Consider the following 12793-nt stretch of genomic DNA (forward strand, 5'->3'; position numbering starts at 1 on the left):
TAACACCAAGGATTACTGTGACTGAAAGGTTAGAGAGAGAGAATTGTCTTTATCTGCTTTTTCTTTGTGCAGTTGACTGTGCTACTGAGGAAACAATGAAACAAGTAGGGCCCAAGTGTTGTGTAATCTTGGGTGAGTCACTACACCCCTGGGCTTCTTTCCCTTCTTTGGTCTATTTAAGATTATAAATTCTCTGGGGCAGAAGCTATCTATCACTAGTTTTCTAAGGGCTGAGCACAATGGGGCTCTGATCTCAGCTGAGACCTCTACAATACAAAACTACAATGCAAATTGGTAATATTTGTATATGTGAGTAACTTTACTTATGTGAGTAGCCCCATTAAGTAATTAGTTCCTCCTATTAAATCTACTGAATTATTTTTTTAATTGACTGTTTCAAGACAATGTCCTTTTAACAATTAGTTAAAATGAGAAATTTTATTCCTAACTGTAAATATTCTTGCATTTGTAGTTCAAGCCAGAGACTTAAAACTGTTTTAATTTGTAACAACTATTGGCTTTAACCCACAGAATAAGACAGCTGCAAAAGCTGCTTCAAAACTAGTCACCTCTATACATCTATTAAAGTTCAGTTAAGTTTGTTTTATTGTTAATGCAAATTAGTTGTGTATGATCTCACTTCGAATAAAGAGCTTTAAATTTCCTTAATGTGATTGGACCTGTAATAACTACACAGTAAAAATATTTCTATGAAACAAAGCTACTGGGAAGTAACCATTAGTAACTCTGGGTATAATTTATAACTTAAGTGTCAAACTATCTAAAAGCTGGTATGTTGACTTTGCAGTCATAAAACTAACAAAGGGTATTTTTAAGATTAAAAAAAAACACAAACCTGATTGTCATGTTGTGCTCTCCAGTGTTGGCAATGAACACACAAGATGCCAGAATAAAGGTATTAAAGCAGCATATAGTATATAAAAACTAGAGTCCTTTCAATTAAGAATTTTTGGAGAAATTGTTTTTAAAAAACTGTCTAGCTATTTAAAAAAGCACAGCTAGGTGATTTTACAAAAAATGAAGGTTATTTATGAACTTAATCTAATTACTGTTTGTATTTCATTCTGTTTTAGACTCAAGTGTTTGTTATAATGCATACGCTGTTACTAGTTAGATTTACTGTAGAGCAGTGGTGGGCAACCTGCAGCCTGTCGGGGTAATCAGCTGGCGGGCCACAAGACAGTATTTACATTGACCGTCTGCAGGCACAGCTGGTCGCAACTCCCACTGGCCGTGGTTCACTGTTCAAGGCCAATGGGAGCTGCGGGAAGCGGCGCAGGCCACTGCTTCCTGCCTCGGACAGTCAATGTAAACACCGTGTTGCGGCCTGCCAGCTGACTATCCTGACAGGCCGCAGGTAGCCCGCCACTGCTGTAAAGTGTCTATAAGTAAAGGCTGATCTGCATGCACTGTAGAGTGACTTTGGAGGTGGAGTTATTTTTCCACATTTGCCCAAAAGCATTCCTTGTTTTCTTTCCAAGAATGCGCCTCCTCATAAATCTCCTGCAAACAAAAACAAAGAATGGGAAGTGCTTCAGGAGTCTGCTACATAATCTGCTACATAGAAATACAACCAGTGCACAAAAATTCAACAGCTAATCTGCTATTAGTTATACAGTACAAACAGTTTGCATAGTGTTTGGCAGACACACAGAAAGAGGACACTGTCTTGAGATGCATACAGTGTCAGGCCCTGATTCTGCAATAAAGTTTCATGGAGGGACACACCAAGCCTATGCAGATCCCCACTCTGGGGATTAGTAGGACTTTGTGCAGGGTCCACCTACACAGAGCTCATGAATGAAAGCGCATAGTGCTCATGATGATCAAGTTGTAATGCATTTGCCTTCTACATTATTCCATATTAAACTACTGAGCCTTTATTTTAGAAAGGAGGATATTTAATTTGTTCATAAATCAGAGATGCTAAAAAAAAAATGACTAACATCCAAAACGCTGGAAGCTGACAATCAAGGGCCAAGTCCTCAGAACTGAACATTTGGAACCCAGAACCAGTCCTGTCCCAAAGTACTGACCATCCTTTCTCAGACCATACATCCCTCTGCAACATAAATCACAGAAGTGGAAGCTGACTGTTTTACGTGCATATACAACTATCGGACCCCAGAGACAGAGAGCACGGTGAAGATGAGAGGTGGCATTTTTTGTAAACTACAATACTGAAATTCACCTTTTTCCAAATTGGAACAGTTGCTTTCAAAGTGTTGATGCAGTATTGCACAGCCTCAAGAGATGCCACTCGCTGTGGAGAGGAGACTGCTACAATCACACTTGCTTCTGTTACTGGAACTAAACTAGGGAAAGACAGGAATAGGACACTGAACTTAACATTTACAGTGCATTAGCATCTGAAGTCCTCAACAATGGCTGGGCTCCATTCTACCAAGGCACTGTACACAGAGTAAATGAGCATCCTTGCCCCAAACAGCTTATACTCTAAAAAAATAAAACCCACTCAACTTGAATCAGCAACTGATCCTCAAGTCCTATGCTTTTTACAAACATATTTACTCAATTTTTCTTTTTAAAACAGGTTTACAGGATTAGATAGGAAAATTGTTTTAGACAATACAGCATAGAGCAGAACTTTGCTAACTTGCAAAAATGATTGTGAAACCCATTGCAAGGGACTGAGTTTTACCAGGGAATATAAATATCAAACAGTAAGGGCCTGTTCTAGCCCCTGTGTACCTGCATAATCACTGACAGGCTGCACTCGTGAACCTGGCAGTACAGTTTGACCTGTTAATAGCACAGTTCTGCATCCAAAGTGAATTTGTAAAAGATTTTTAGTTTCATATCATGAGGATATTTTTCATCTAGTGTAATACATTTTGTAAAAATAAGTGAAGTCTCACATTAGCACGGTTCAGTAAAGCTAGGTTATCTTTGCTGAGAGGTGGGGAGGCAGCCATTTGTGATGTGCTCAAATTAGACCCTGATCCTGAATCAGGCTCCACTAGCACCAAAACCTGCATCTACTCACTGATTCCAGGAGATCCCAGTACAGGATGGACCTGGTAAGATTCATGCGCCATTACTTACCAATGGATCTGCATTTTAAACTCAACAAAAGGGTAATTGTCAAGTCTTGGGAAAAACCCTTGATCTCCCAGCCAGCACGACTGGTAATGCCTATTTCAAAGATATTCCAGGGTAGGAATAAATTCTAGACCTTGTCTACTCTGGTACACTTGACTTTAAGTTTTGTAGTGAAGGGCTTGGATTCTGTGGTACCTCAGGGCAAGAGACTGGAAACACTATGGCAGCTTCAGATAAATCTTAGTTTTATTTTCACTGTGTTTCAGGCTACGTACTTCCTCAGGCATCCAGCACCACACTGGTTTGTATGTGGTTCATGTTTTGAAAGTTTCTTTGACATTTTTTTAAATGACCAGGCACTGCAGCATAATTTTGCAACAAGGGGTGGATTCAGTGGTAGGTTTTGCGGCAGAGAATGTGCAGGTTCCTGCCCACACCATATGCAAGTACAAGCATACTGACATTTAATTCAGATTTAGTTAGATACATCTTGGCCATACATACCCAAGTCTATGGTGCACTGCTATATGTTTGACTGAAGGCCATTTCTGTCTAACATCTCTACAGATTTTCTTTATTTCAGCTTCTGCCATTGGTGAGTATGCTTCATATTCTAAGTGAATCACCTTTTTCCCTTCAAAGTTATTCCTTGTAGTACCTAAAAATAAATGAACTACTAAAATCAAAAATTATTTACTTCTATTGCAATAGTACCTGGGAACTCCAGCCCTGGGTCAGGACCCCATTGCGCTAGAATGAAAATATACTTCCTGCCCCAAAGAGCATATGATCTAAGAATGTCCAAACTACATATTTCTTATTCTGGAAAAGGTTCAACCAACCCACTGCAATGAGCTGGAAGTGATCGTTTAAGTACGTTAACAATTCTTAATGTATAAAAAGGACAGAATTTAAGCCACAGATTTTACACGCTGGAGTTATCAATGCCCAAGATGGCAACATCTTTACTAGCATAGATCTGGCCCTCTGTGTTTAGAAAGTTGTGCCTGTTGTCACGGCAATTGCTCATACAACATGAATAACTGTATGGAATTTAGGCACACAATGGTACTCACTTCTGAGCACAAAGGGTTCTGAAAATGTAGGTCCTAATATACTAACCACAAGGCTAGAATTAAGTCTCATCTCTTCAGATACCATTTTATGAAGAGGTAAGTTGCATTTGGGCTACACTGTGGCATTGAACCCCAGCCCTACACTGGAGAGACAGCTCTGATGGTCAGCACATGGGGTTGACAGAAGCATAGTTCTATCTACTCCCCATCTCCTTTTGTGTAAGTTGCTCCAGGGGAGGCCTATTGCATGAGGGCTGGCCATGATCTTGCTTGAAATGATTAATATGTAATTTGCTAATTATTGGTTTGTCCCAGGGACTTATTTTTTAAGTAGTCTCAGGAAGCATGAGGTTGAACTTGTGAGGTGACCTCTGTTCTACTTACTGATGGATATACACATCCAGCAATTTATTTTAGGGGCATAAAACTCACCTATGAACAGGGACACAGCCCCACAGCATGGAGAAATCACCAGCTCTGACACTTCATCGGTAGAGAGTTTTTCATAGTTCAGTTTGATGAAATCTTTGGGCTCATCTTCATTTTCATTCATGGCTTCTCTGGAAGGAAACAGAAAGCTACGGAACTCAAAGATTTAATAAGTTACTTTTCTCATTACATTGGCCATTTGGAAGCTGCTTTTTAAACAGCTGTGGGGCTTGAATGTATCCAGCAAATGTATAGCACCCACTAACATGCCTCAGCTATAGAGCTCACCAGTCGAAATGAAAAAGGTCAGTCTCTATGCCGAATCAGTTCTTAGCCCCTCTTTGCTGGGAGAACACTAATTGCACTTCTTGTTGGCAATTTCTGGAGATACGGGGCTCAGTTTGTTTTAATATACCAATTCTAGGACCCAGTCTGCAGTGGGATCAGCTAGCAGAGACCCCTGTGCTAGCATGTCCTATTGTATGACTGGCTAAGAATGTCAAATTATAAACTGTCTGGAGTTAGAATGAGGCAAGGAATCTTATGATGATAAAAAAAACCTGCTCCAGAGACAGTTTAAAAGTATTCTTTCAGCCAGGGCTCATTGACAGAGCAGCAACCCGTCCAGAAAGGGACACCGCCACTTTCTATGGGACCAAGAGATGTCACTTACTCTGGGAAGCATGAGGAGGAGCTTGTTTAACAGCAGTGAGCTAGATTCTGAGCTCAGTTGTACCAGCATAAATCAGTGGAGTTATCCCGAGTACAGTTCTTGAGTCAGTGAGAATTTCATCCACTGAGACTATCTGAAAGGAGAGATGTTCTTTTAGCAAAAGAGAAAAAGGATAATTTTATATTTCAAAATTGCTTTAAATCATCTTAATTTTAAAAAATCAAAGTGAAAAAAGGTTTCTTTTTATTGTGATATTAGCCAACCATGAGGACTGGCACCTCTACTGAAAGCCACAACTATACAAGCACAAAGAGATCTTAAAAAAAATACAACTTAAAGGACCACATTATCAAAGAAACCTAGGCACCACTAGTCTTCACAAAACCCCTGCTTAGCTGCCATCAAACTTCACAGGCACTCAACCTTCCTTAGCACCTAAGTTTTTGCATTGAAAGTTTCCAGGGAGCCTATTTTTTGGCTTCTGAGCATGCACACTATTGTCTCGCTCTAGGCAGGTGGGCACCTAAGCCCAGTGTGATGCACAAAGCCATGGAAGACGCGCATTCCTCTTCCTAATGCACTTGTGGGACCAATCCCATAGGCATGCTCAGACCATGGCTAACATCACACAAAGTGGGGGTGGGCAGCGTGGACCTCCCCTCCTAACTTGTGGTCCAGTGATTAGGGTACAGTCCCACCGCCTGAGGGAAGAAGGGATTTGAAGAGGAATCTGTCACCTCTCCGGTGAGCGCTGTAGCTACTAGGCTATGGAACAGTCTGATATGGGCCTCCCTTAGTCTCTCCCATTAAAGCTGCTCCACTGTGGACAAATAATGAGTTAGTCAGTGGGCCAGAGAGACACAGCGCAAGAACACGTGAATGACTCTACAGCTTGGTGATTAGAGCAGCCACCCAGGGTATAGTGGACACAGGATCCAGTCCGAGACTGAGGAAGACCCATATCAAAAACATAGTCTGAGAGGTGGCAGATCCCTGTTCAAATCCCTTCTTTCCTCTCAGGCAGAGGGACAACTTGAACCAGGGTCTTCCACATCTCAGGGATGTACCCTCACTGCTGGGCCACAAGTTATGAGGGAGATAGTCCTTCACCACCACCTTTGGTGCCTAACTCTGAGAGGGTTCACAGCTGAGAATCCAAAGCACAAGGAGGCACTCAAATCCTTGAGAGGGGTCGGGCTTAGGACACATCCTTTTCCTTGGCATCTCCTATTGGCTAGTTTATGCCACTCCCTACCTAGTGTGCTGGCTTTTGTCAATCCCTCTCTTACATACCTATCTCCTGCCACTCATTGCCCAGGAAGCCTGAGTGCCTAACTCAGGCTTTGTGAATCCCAGTGATTTCTTTAGGCAACCAAGTCCCTGTGTGAATCTAGCCCAAACTATTTTCTAAGCTTTTTCCAATCTGTTGCAAATATGTTAATCATTTATTCCTGCACCAGCTTACACCTCAGTGTCAGCATCACGGCCGTCTACTGCAGGGGATGCATGTTACATCCTCTCAAAGAGTTCTAGCATAAGGGGAAAGTCATCCACAAATCACTAGACCCTAAATAGACAGGAAAATTAAAAAAAGATAATTCCACCAATGTTTCAATGCATGATCAACCCACACAGGCCATTTACAAGAAGAAGCTATACATACCCAAGTGTGTTCGCCTGGAGTTAACCCCCGCTGATAGGTGGGATAATGGCAACCTCGTCACCTGACTGCAGGGCCAGAAGCTGATCACCAAGAAGCACGTATTCCTGGCAAACAGCGAAAACCACTTGATCCTGAATGGCAGCAAGTCTGAGAAGGATTAGCAGTAGCATAAATATATTTCAGTAAAGTGTTTGCATGAATTCTCATGGTTAAATGTGAACAATTGACTGGTGCACAACCCAGGGAAGCTGAAGTCAGTAAGATTACGACTTACGCATTTGTACTATTTTCTTTTTCTTTTTTTTTTTTTTAATCACAACGAACAACTGTATGCCCTTGGACTTGGTGATTATCTTTTCATGGCAAAGGACCAGTGGTGAACCAAACCAATAAAATTTCTAAGGATAGGAACTGAGCTGGTTATTTCAAGCAAAATAAAAAATAAATTATATACAGTGGATAGGAAGATACCATGTGTCCAGCAGAAAAGAGCAGTGAAGCTTTATGATTGATTTTACCTTTTCTAAGTAATAAAAGAATTATACTTTGTGCTTACAGCGTATAGCACAGATGGGGGAAAATACTATTGCCCAGAAGCAAGTAGATGTGCCAATTGGGCAAGTAAAACTGTCAATGTGTTAAGAGATCTGGTTAGAAGCCAGTGGTGACTGCTGACAGAAAGGCAAGACTCAATTTCATTTTCCAGCCGAGTCAGGGTAGGGTATGTAACATCTTTAAGAGTTTTGCACAATTTGCCTCTGTAAAACATCATTTGATTTGCTTTTCATAGGGAGAATAAAACTTGCAAACTACAGGCCACAAAATGATCAAAGTCCACAGGATTTAGTAACCAATCCAGTATCAGGCTATATGGTAAAATACACTCCAGTTTGATTACTTGCTACTGCTACCGCAAAACCCAATTTTGTTTGATTTTAAGCAAGACCCTCTCTAATATTTAATTACAGCCTTCCAGTTGCAAGCTTAGCTGCTGCTACTAATGCCAGCCAGTTTAATGCAAAAAAATCAGTAAAATATTCACTCTTTTGATCATATTTGTAGAACTACATGCTCACAAATAAGATCAGAAGTAGCAAAATGTAGAACAGATTTTACTTCTTTCATTATACTGAAAAATTGACATACATTTAATTCAACTATATTATATTTGTAACTCCATTAACAGCTTACAAAACCCCAGACTGGAGGACACCACTAGTCTAAAACTACCTTGGATGCCTTTTCACAATTTCTTCCCACAGCTGTAGAGAGGTTAATTGTTGCGGTACAGAAATAATCTCAGAGCGAACACCTGCCAATTCAGCGCTCCTTGCAAAGTACAGCGCAACAACCTGTTAAAAGACAAATTGCCATTCAGATTACACACCATACATCTCCTGCCTCCTCAATGGGTATTTTATAGCGCAGGAAATGGGCCCCAAACCAATCATCCAAGGAAGAATGCTGAATTAAGCGTTACGATTTTAAAATAAAAATCACGTGCAAGTCAGAGGTTCTCCACTTTCGTTTTACTTCTTCACGTTAATGCCTGATCTCGTTTTAGGCACGAGAACCACGACAGCTCATTACACAGACCGCATCCCAGGACCCCCAAGCCAGTCAGTGATTAATTAGGCCCGGCTGCAACTGCTTACTACATTGGGGGCCTTTAAGGAGGTGACCACTGTCCCCGTGACTCCCGCAACAGAATGACTGGGGGGTGGGGGCGCGGGGGGAGAAAGGGGGCTGATTACCACGTGTCCCGTGGTCACCCAATCCTCCTGCAGCCACCCGACCGCCGAGTCCAGCAAACCCCTGCATGCCCTGAGCGAAGGGGCTGCCCCGGGGCACTGCAAAGCGGGGAGCAGGGAGCGACACCCTTCCGGCTGACTGCCTCTGCCGTGCTCCGGCGCAGCCCGCTGCCCCTGCCCCGGTGCCGTGTAAACACTCGCCGGGGCGGAGCAGCACCCTTCCGGCTGACTGCCTCTGCCGTGCTCCGGCGCAGCCCGCTGTCCCTGCCCCCCGTCCCGGTGCCGTGTAAACACTCGCCGGGGCGGAGCAGCACCCTTCCGGCTGACTGCCTCTGCCGCGCCCCGGAGCAGCCCGCTCTCTCCGCCGCCCCCCTGCCGTCTTGGTGCCGTGTAAACACCCGTCGACCCGGGTGCAGGCTACACACCTCGCAGCTCATTGACGGAGCCTTGCGGGTCGCAACCTTCTTCCCGAAGGGGAACAGGCTTCACCGCCTGCGCCCGGCCAGACCAGCTGCAGCTGCGCGGAGCCCGCCGACTGGCCCTGCCTCCCGGCCCGCCCACTGGGCCGGGGCTCGCGCTTGGCCGGGGCCCTGCGCCCTGTTACAGGGCAACGAGACGCCAGCCCGGGGCGACAAAAGGGTCCGGCCCAAGGGCAGGCAAATGCAGCTCCAGCCAGCCCCACTGTGGGGACGGAGCGGTCCCAGCGTTGAGCCCACCCCAACCCGGGAGCGCACTGTGCGGCTCAGCCCCGCCTTGGCAGTAACGGGGCTGGACCCCGGGGAGAGGGTGGACGGGGATCCTCCGGCCCCTAGTTCCTGCTCCGGGATCTCTGGGGCCGCTCAGATGCGACGGGCCCCAAGGCCAGAGCTGTCCTGGCACTGAGCTGGAGGGCGCTAGCTAGTACAGGCCGCTTCGGGAGCGTCCTCGGATTTAGCCCGAGCATGAAATGAGCCAGCAGGTACCGTTCTCACCAGCAACAAACAGGCTTTCCAGGACATTCGTTACAAGCTAATTAGGCTGAAAGATCCTCAGGGCAGCGACCCTGGCTTTGAATTCGTTCTGTGACGTCCAGCGCGGTGTTTGGGACAGTGTATCAATAACCAGTTTGCAACCAAGGGGTCCAGACGCTCAGTTTCACGTTATAAACATGCAATGTAATTAAAAGGAATGGTAACACCAGATGGTCTCAAAATATCCATAGTGTGCGTCATATTTTAATACAGAGCATCCTTTGTGATAACTACACAGCAACTGGTTACATGGAACAGGAACCGTGGGACAATATTTAAAGGAGTGTTAGCTCACTCAGTACAATTAACAGCTGGAAATAAGGGGGAGCATCCAGCATTAAAGGACAAGTAAATGCTCTGAAGACCAATAACAAATGTTCCATATACCACAACTTGAGAAACCTTGATGTAATAAATCTCTGGCCAGGTAGGCCTACAGTTGTCACTGCACTGCTCACCTGTATCTTCACAGCAGCAGAATAGTTTTCAAATCATCCAAATGTAAGGACCCTATCACTTGAACAAGAGGAGAATTTCTGATAACTGATAGTGATATGGGTTTGTGATGCACATTTGACCATTTCTGATTTCATCCAGATAACCCAGCAGTACACATTCACTCTAGCCCAATTGTTACAACATAATATAACAACAAATACTATGCCAGTGGATCTCAAACTTGTACTGGTGACCTGTTTCACAGAGCAAGCCTCTAAGTGCGACCCCCACCCCTTATAAACTAAAAACACATTTTTATATATTTATCACCATTATAAATGCTGGGGGAAAAGCAGGGTTTGGAGTGGAGGCTGACAGCGCATGACCCCCCATGTAATAACCTTGTGAACCCCTGAGGGGTCCCGACCCCCAGTTTGAGAACCCCTGTACTATGCACTTATAGTAGCAGCTTCCATCCAAGGATCCCAGATCACTCTATGAATGAGAAAGAAGTATATATTTGTACTTAGTAAGACTGGCCTATGAACCACAAAGGGAAAAGATTAAATTGTCTGCCAGTGAGGAATGAATATCAGTCATGAACATATTTTCTGAGAAACACCCATGAAAGTTGCTGTTGCACACAATAGGATCATTTTCACTTTGGTAGGGGATGTATTGATAAATCATTGTCCACTGCACTAAACACTCACCCCAAACTACTCCAAGAGGTTTAGAAATTTCTGAAGACCCAATAAGAGAATGTTAATGGAAATTACACCACTTAACCCTTCCCTTCAACACTCTGAAAATTTGCCTTGTAGTCACTGTCTTGCCTGGGCATTCAGAAGTTCTGTGCTATAACTTCAAACATTTGACTGAAATCTTCCTACTCTGTATTGTTAAAGGAACAACAAGGAAGTGGCATATAAAACTGGAGTTATGGCACTATGATGGTATCTTTAACCTCTAGCACTCTTTTTATCCAGTGTTTATATCTTATTTGGAGGATATGTGGAACTTCTCAATCTGTTTGACACCCCCAATTATTTCGCTATATAGTGGAAGTGAGAAGATTGGCGATAAAGAGTGAAGGACCTAAAGGGATCATAACTCCATTCCCATACAGTATCTACATGCTCCATTAAATTGCTTTGCTGCCAATTCCTGGTACTGTATGCTCTGTTATTTTAGCTGGTTGCCCTTTGACCTGGTTATGCCAGTTCCCATTATTTTTAACATAATTCAAATGCTATGTTGCTTGTTTATCCCGTTTTGACATATACTGTAATATTGTTTTACTTCTACAGTGCAGAGTCTGATGCACATTTATGGTATGTCCAGTAAGGTACATGCTTATATGTTTAGATCTTTATACTTTGGTGTGAAATAGAGAAATGGAAACGGCTTAATGAATGATAGTGTTAAAGAACATATTTTTGCTAATTTTCTGCTTTTTTTAAAGTTTGAATTGATATCCGATATGATTTGCTGGAAATGGCAGGCTCTCATCCCAACTGCACCCAATGCTGAGACGCTGTCTTGATATGAATTTGCTTAATTGGGGACTTTGCTTAATGGACCTGTTTTTTCTCGTGCATTAAGATATGTTGCATCTATTTAGTTCAAATATGCCCATTTGATATCACTTGACATTAACTTATTTCATGATTAATGATTTCACCAACATGTATGTGACAGAAACCTCAGGATACGACCTGGAATTCTGAGACTGCTGTGCCCCCTTTACTCTCCAGCCTGGGCTGTCTCTTACAGTGCTTTGCTAGTGACAAGCATCTAACCCCTCCAGCAGCTGTTATCACTCAGCTGCCAGTATGCAGAGGCACACCCAGCTAAATTGAATGAATACTCATGAACTATACACAGTGAAACACAAGCAAACATCCCAAGACCCCAGCCTTGCACCCCAGGAATATACTGTCTTGCACAGCTCAAGTCCTTCTCTTGACTAGTGCAAGCTTATTAACTAGTTCACCACTTCATGGAATCATAGATTATTAGGGTTGGAAGGGACCTCAGGAAGTCATCTAGTCCAGCCCCCTGCTCAAAGCAGACCAATCCCCAAACGGCCCCCTCAGGGACTGAACTCACAACCCAAGGAAAGTGCACATGCACCAGCCTTTGTAACCGGAGCAGATTCCCTACGCACTTCAGACAAACTTACTGGTTAAGATAATTACAGAAAGATAGATTTTAAGTGATTATAAGTGGTAGGTATCGAAATCAAAGACAGTTACTAAAGAAAATAAAAGGCAAACATGCAGTCTAAATCCTAAACCTTTTTAGACTAGCCATATTTGAATCAAGCAGTTTCTCTCACCCCTCTGGATGTTGCAGGTAAGTTACAGTCTTTAATATGCAGGCTTTCCTTTTCAGCCTGGCACCAGTCTCCTCAGTTCAAGTCTTTGTCTTCCCAATGTTCTCGTTCCCTTTAGCGTAGGTGGGGGAAGGAAAGCTAATTGCATGATGCCGCAATCCTTTATTTTATACTCTCAGTCCATGTGCCTGGAAAATACTAGCCCTGACATGGCCTGGTGGGCTTTGCTGAGTCCCAGAGTTGGGTAATCCCATTGTGTGATGGTGAATCAATGAGTTTCAGCAGATTATGACCTTTTATATGATATCTTACATGGCATGTTTTGTATGAA

General features: G+C 43.4%; 2 protein-coding genes across 5 annotated transcripts; both read right to left on the minus strand.

The window, feature by feature from the left end:
* Window positions 1-519: 519 nt before the first annotated feature.
* Window positions 520-4713, minus strand: LOC116835792 (molybdopterin synthase catalytic subunit-like). The gene is made up of 4 exons (XM_032798943.2): window positions 4593-4713; window positions 3589-3742; window positions 2213-2336; window positions 520-1524 (listed from the first exon to the last, which is right to left on the minus strand). The coding sequence occupies exons 1-4, from the start codon at window positions 4711-4713 to the stop codon at window positions 1456-1458; spliced, it is 468 nt and encodes a 155-aa protein (XP_032654834.2). The 3' UTR covers window positions 520-1455.
* A 593-nt stretch (window positions 4714-5306) lies between these two features.
* On the minus strand, window positions 5307-9232 carry MOCS2 (molybdenum cofactor synthesis 2). Of its 4 annotated transcripts, none has more exons than XM_075066939.1 (5): window positions 9075-9232; window positions 8874-8969; window positions 8156-8277; window positions 6926-7072; window positions 5307-5395 (listed from the first exon to the last, which is right to left on the minus strand). In XM_075066939.1, the coding sequence occupies exons 1-4, from the start codon at window positions 9111-9113 to the stop codon at window positions 6946-6948; spliced, it is 384 nt and encodes a 127-aa protein (XP_074923040.1). In that variant the 5' UTR covers window positions 9114-9232; the 3' UTR covers window positions 5307-5395; window positions 6926-6945. The 4 variants fall into 4 exon arrangements, with proteins under 4 accessions (XP_074923040.1, XP_074923039.1, XP_032654798.1 ...); XM_075066938.1 differs by lacking the exon at window positions 5307-5395 and adding an exon at window positions 6739-6829 and having other exon boundaries at window positions 9075-9231; XM_032798907.2 differs by lacking the exons at window positions 5307-5395; window positions 8874-8969 and adding an exon at window positions 6739-6829 and having other exon boundaries at window positions 8156-8280; window positions 9102-9226.
* Between the last annotated feature and the right edge of the window lie 3561 nt (window positions 9233-12793).

The sequence above is a fragment of the Chelonoidis abingdonii genome, chromosome 6 (assembly GCF_003597395.2).
Source record: "Chelonoidis abingdonii isolate Lonesome George chromosome 6, CheloAbing_2.0, whole genome shotgun sequence".
Classification (NCBI taxonomy): domain Eukaryota; kingdom Metazoa; phylum Chordata; order Testudines; family Testudinidae; genus Chelonoidis; species Chelonoidis abingdonii.

Bases quoted from the DNA above. Each gene is read 5' to 3' on its own strand.
- LOC116835792 (XM_032798943.2), bottom strand. From the start codon at position 4,713: ATGAATGAAAATGAAGATGAGCCCAAAGATTTCATCAAACTGAACTAT. The intron at 3,743-4,592 runs GTGAGTTTTATG...ATTTATTTTTAG, and splicing joins GGCTGTGTCCCTGTTCATAG to GTACTACAAGGAATAACTTT. The intron at 2,337-3,588 runs GTATGTATGGCC...GTCTTTCCCTAG, and splicing joins GCAGTGCACCATAGACTTGG to TTTAGTTCCAGTAACAGAAG.
- MOCS2 (XM_075066939.1), bottom strand. From the start codon at position 9,113: ATGAGCTGCGAGGTGTGTAGCCTGCACCCGGGTCGACGG. The intron at 8,970-9,074 runs GTGTTTACACGG...CGCCCCGGCGAG, and splicing joins GCCTGCACCCGGGTCGACGG to TGTTTACACGGCACCGGGAC. The intron at 8,278-8,873 runs GTGTTTACACGG...GTCTTTTAACAG, and splicing joins GTGCTGCTCCGCCCCGGCGA to GTTGTTGCGCTGTACTTTGC.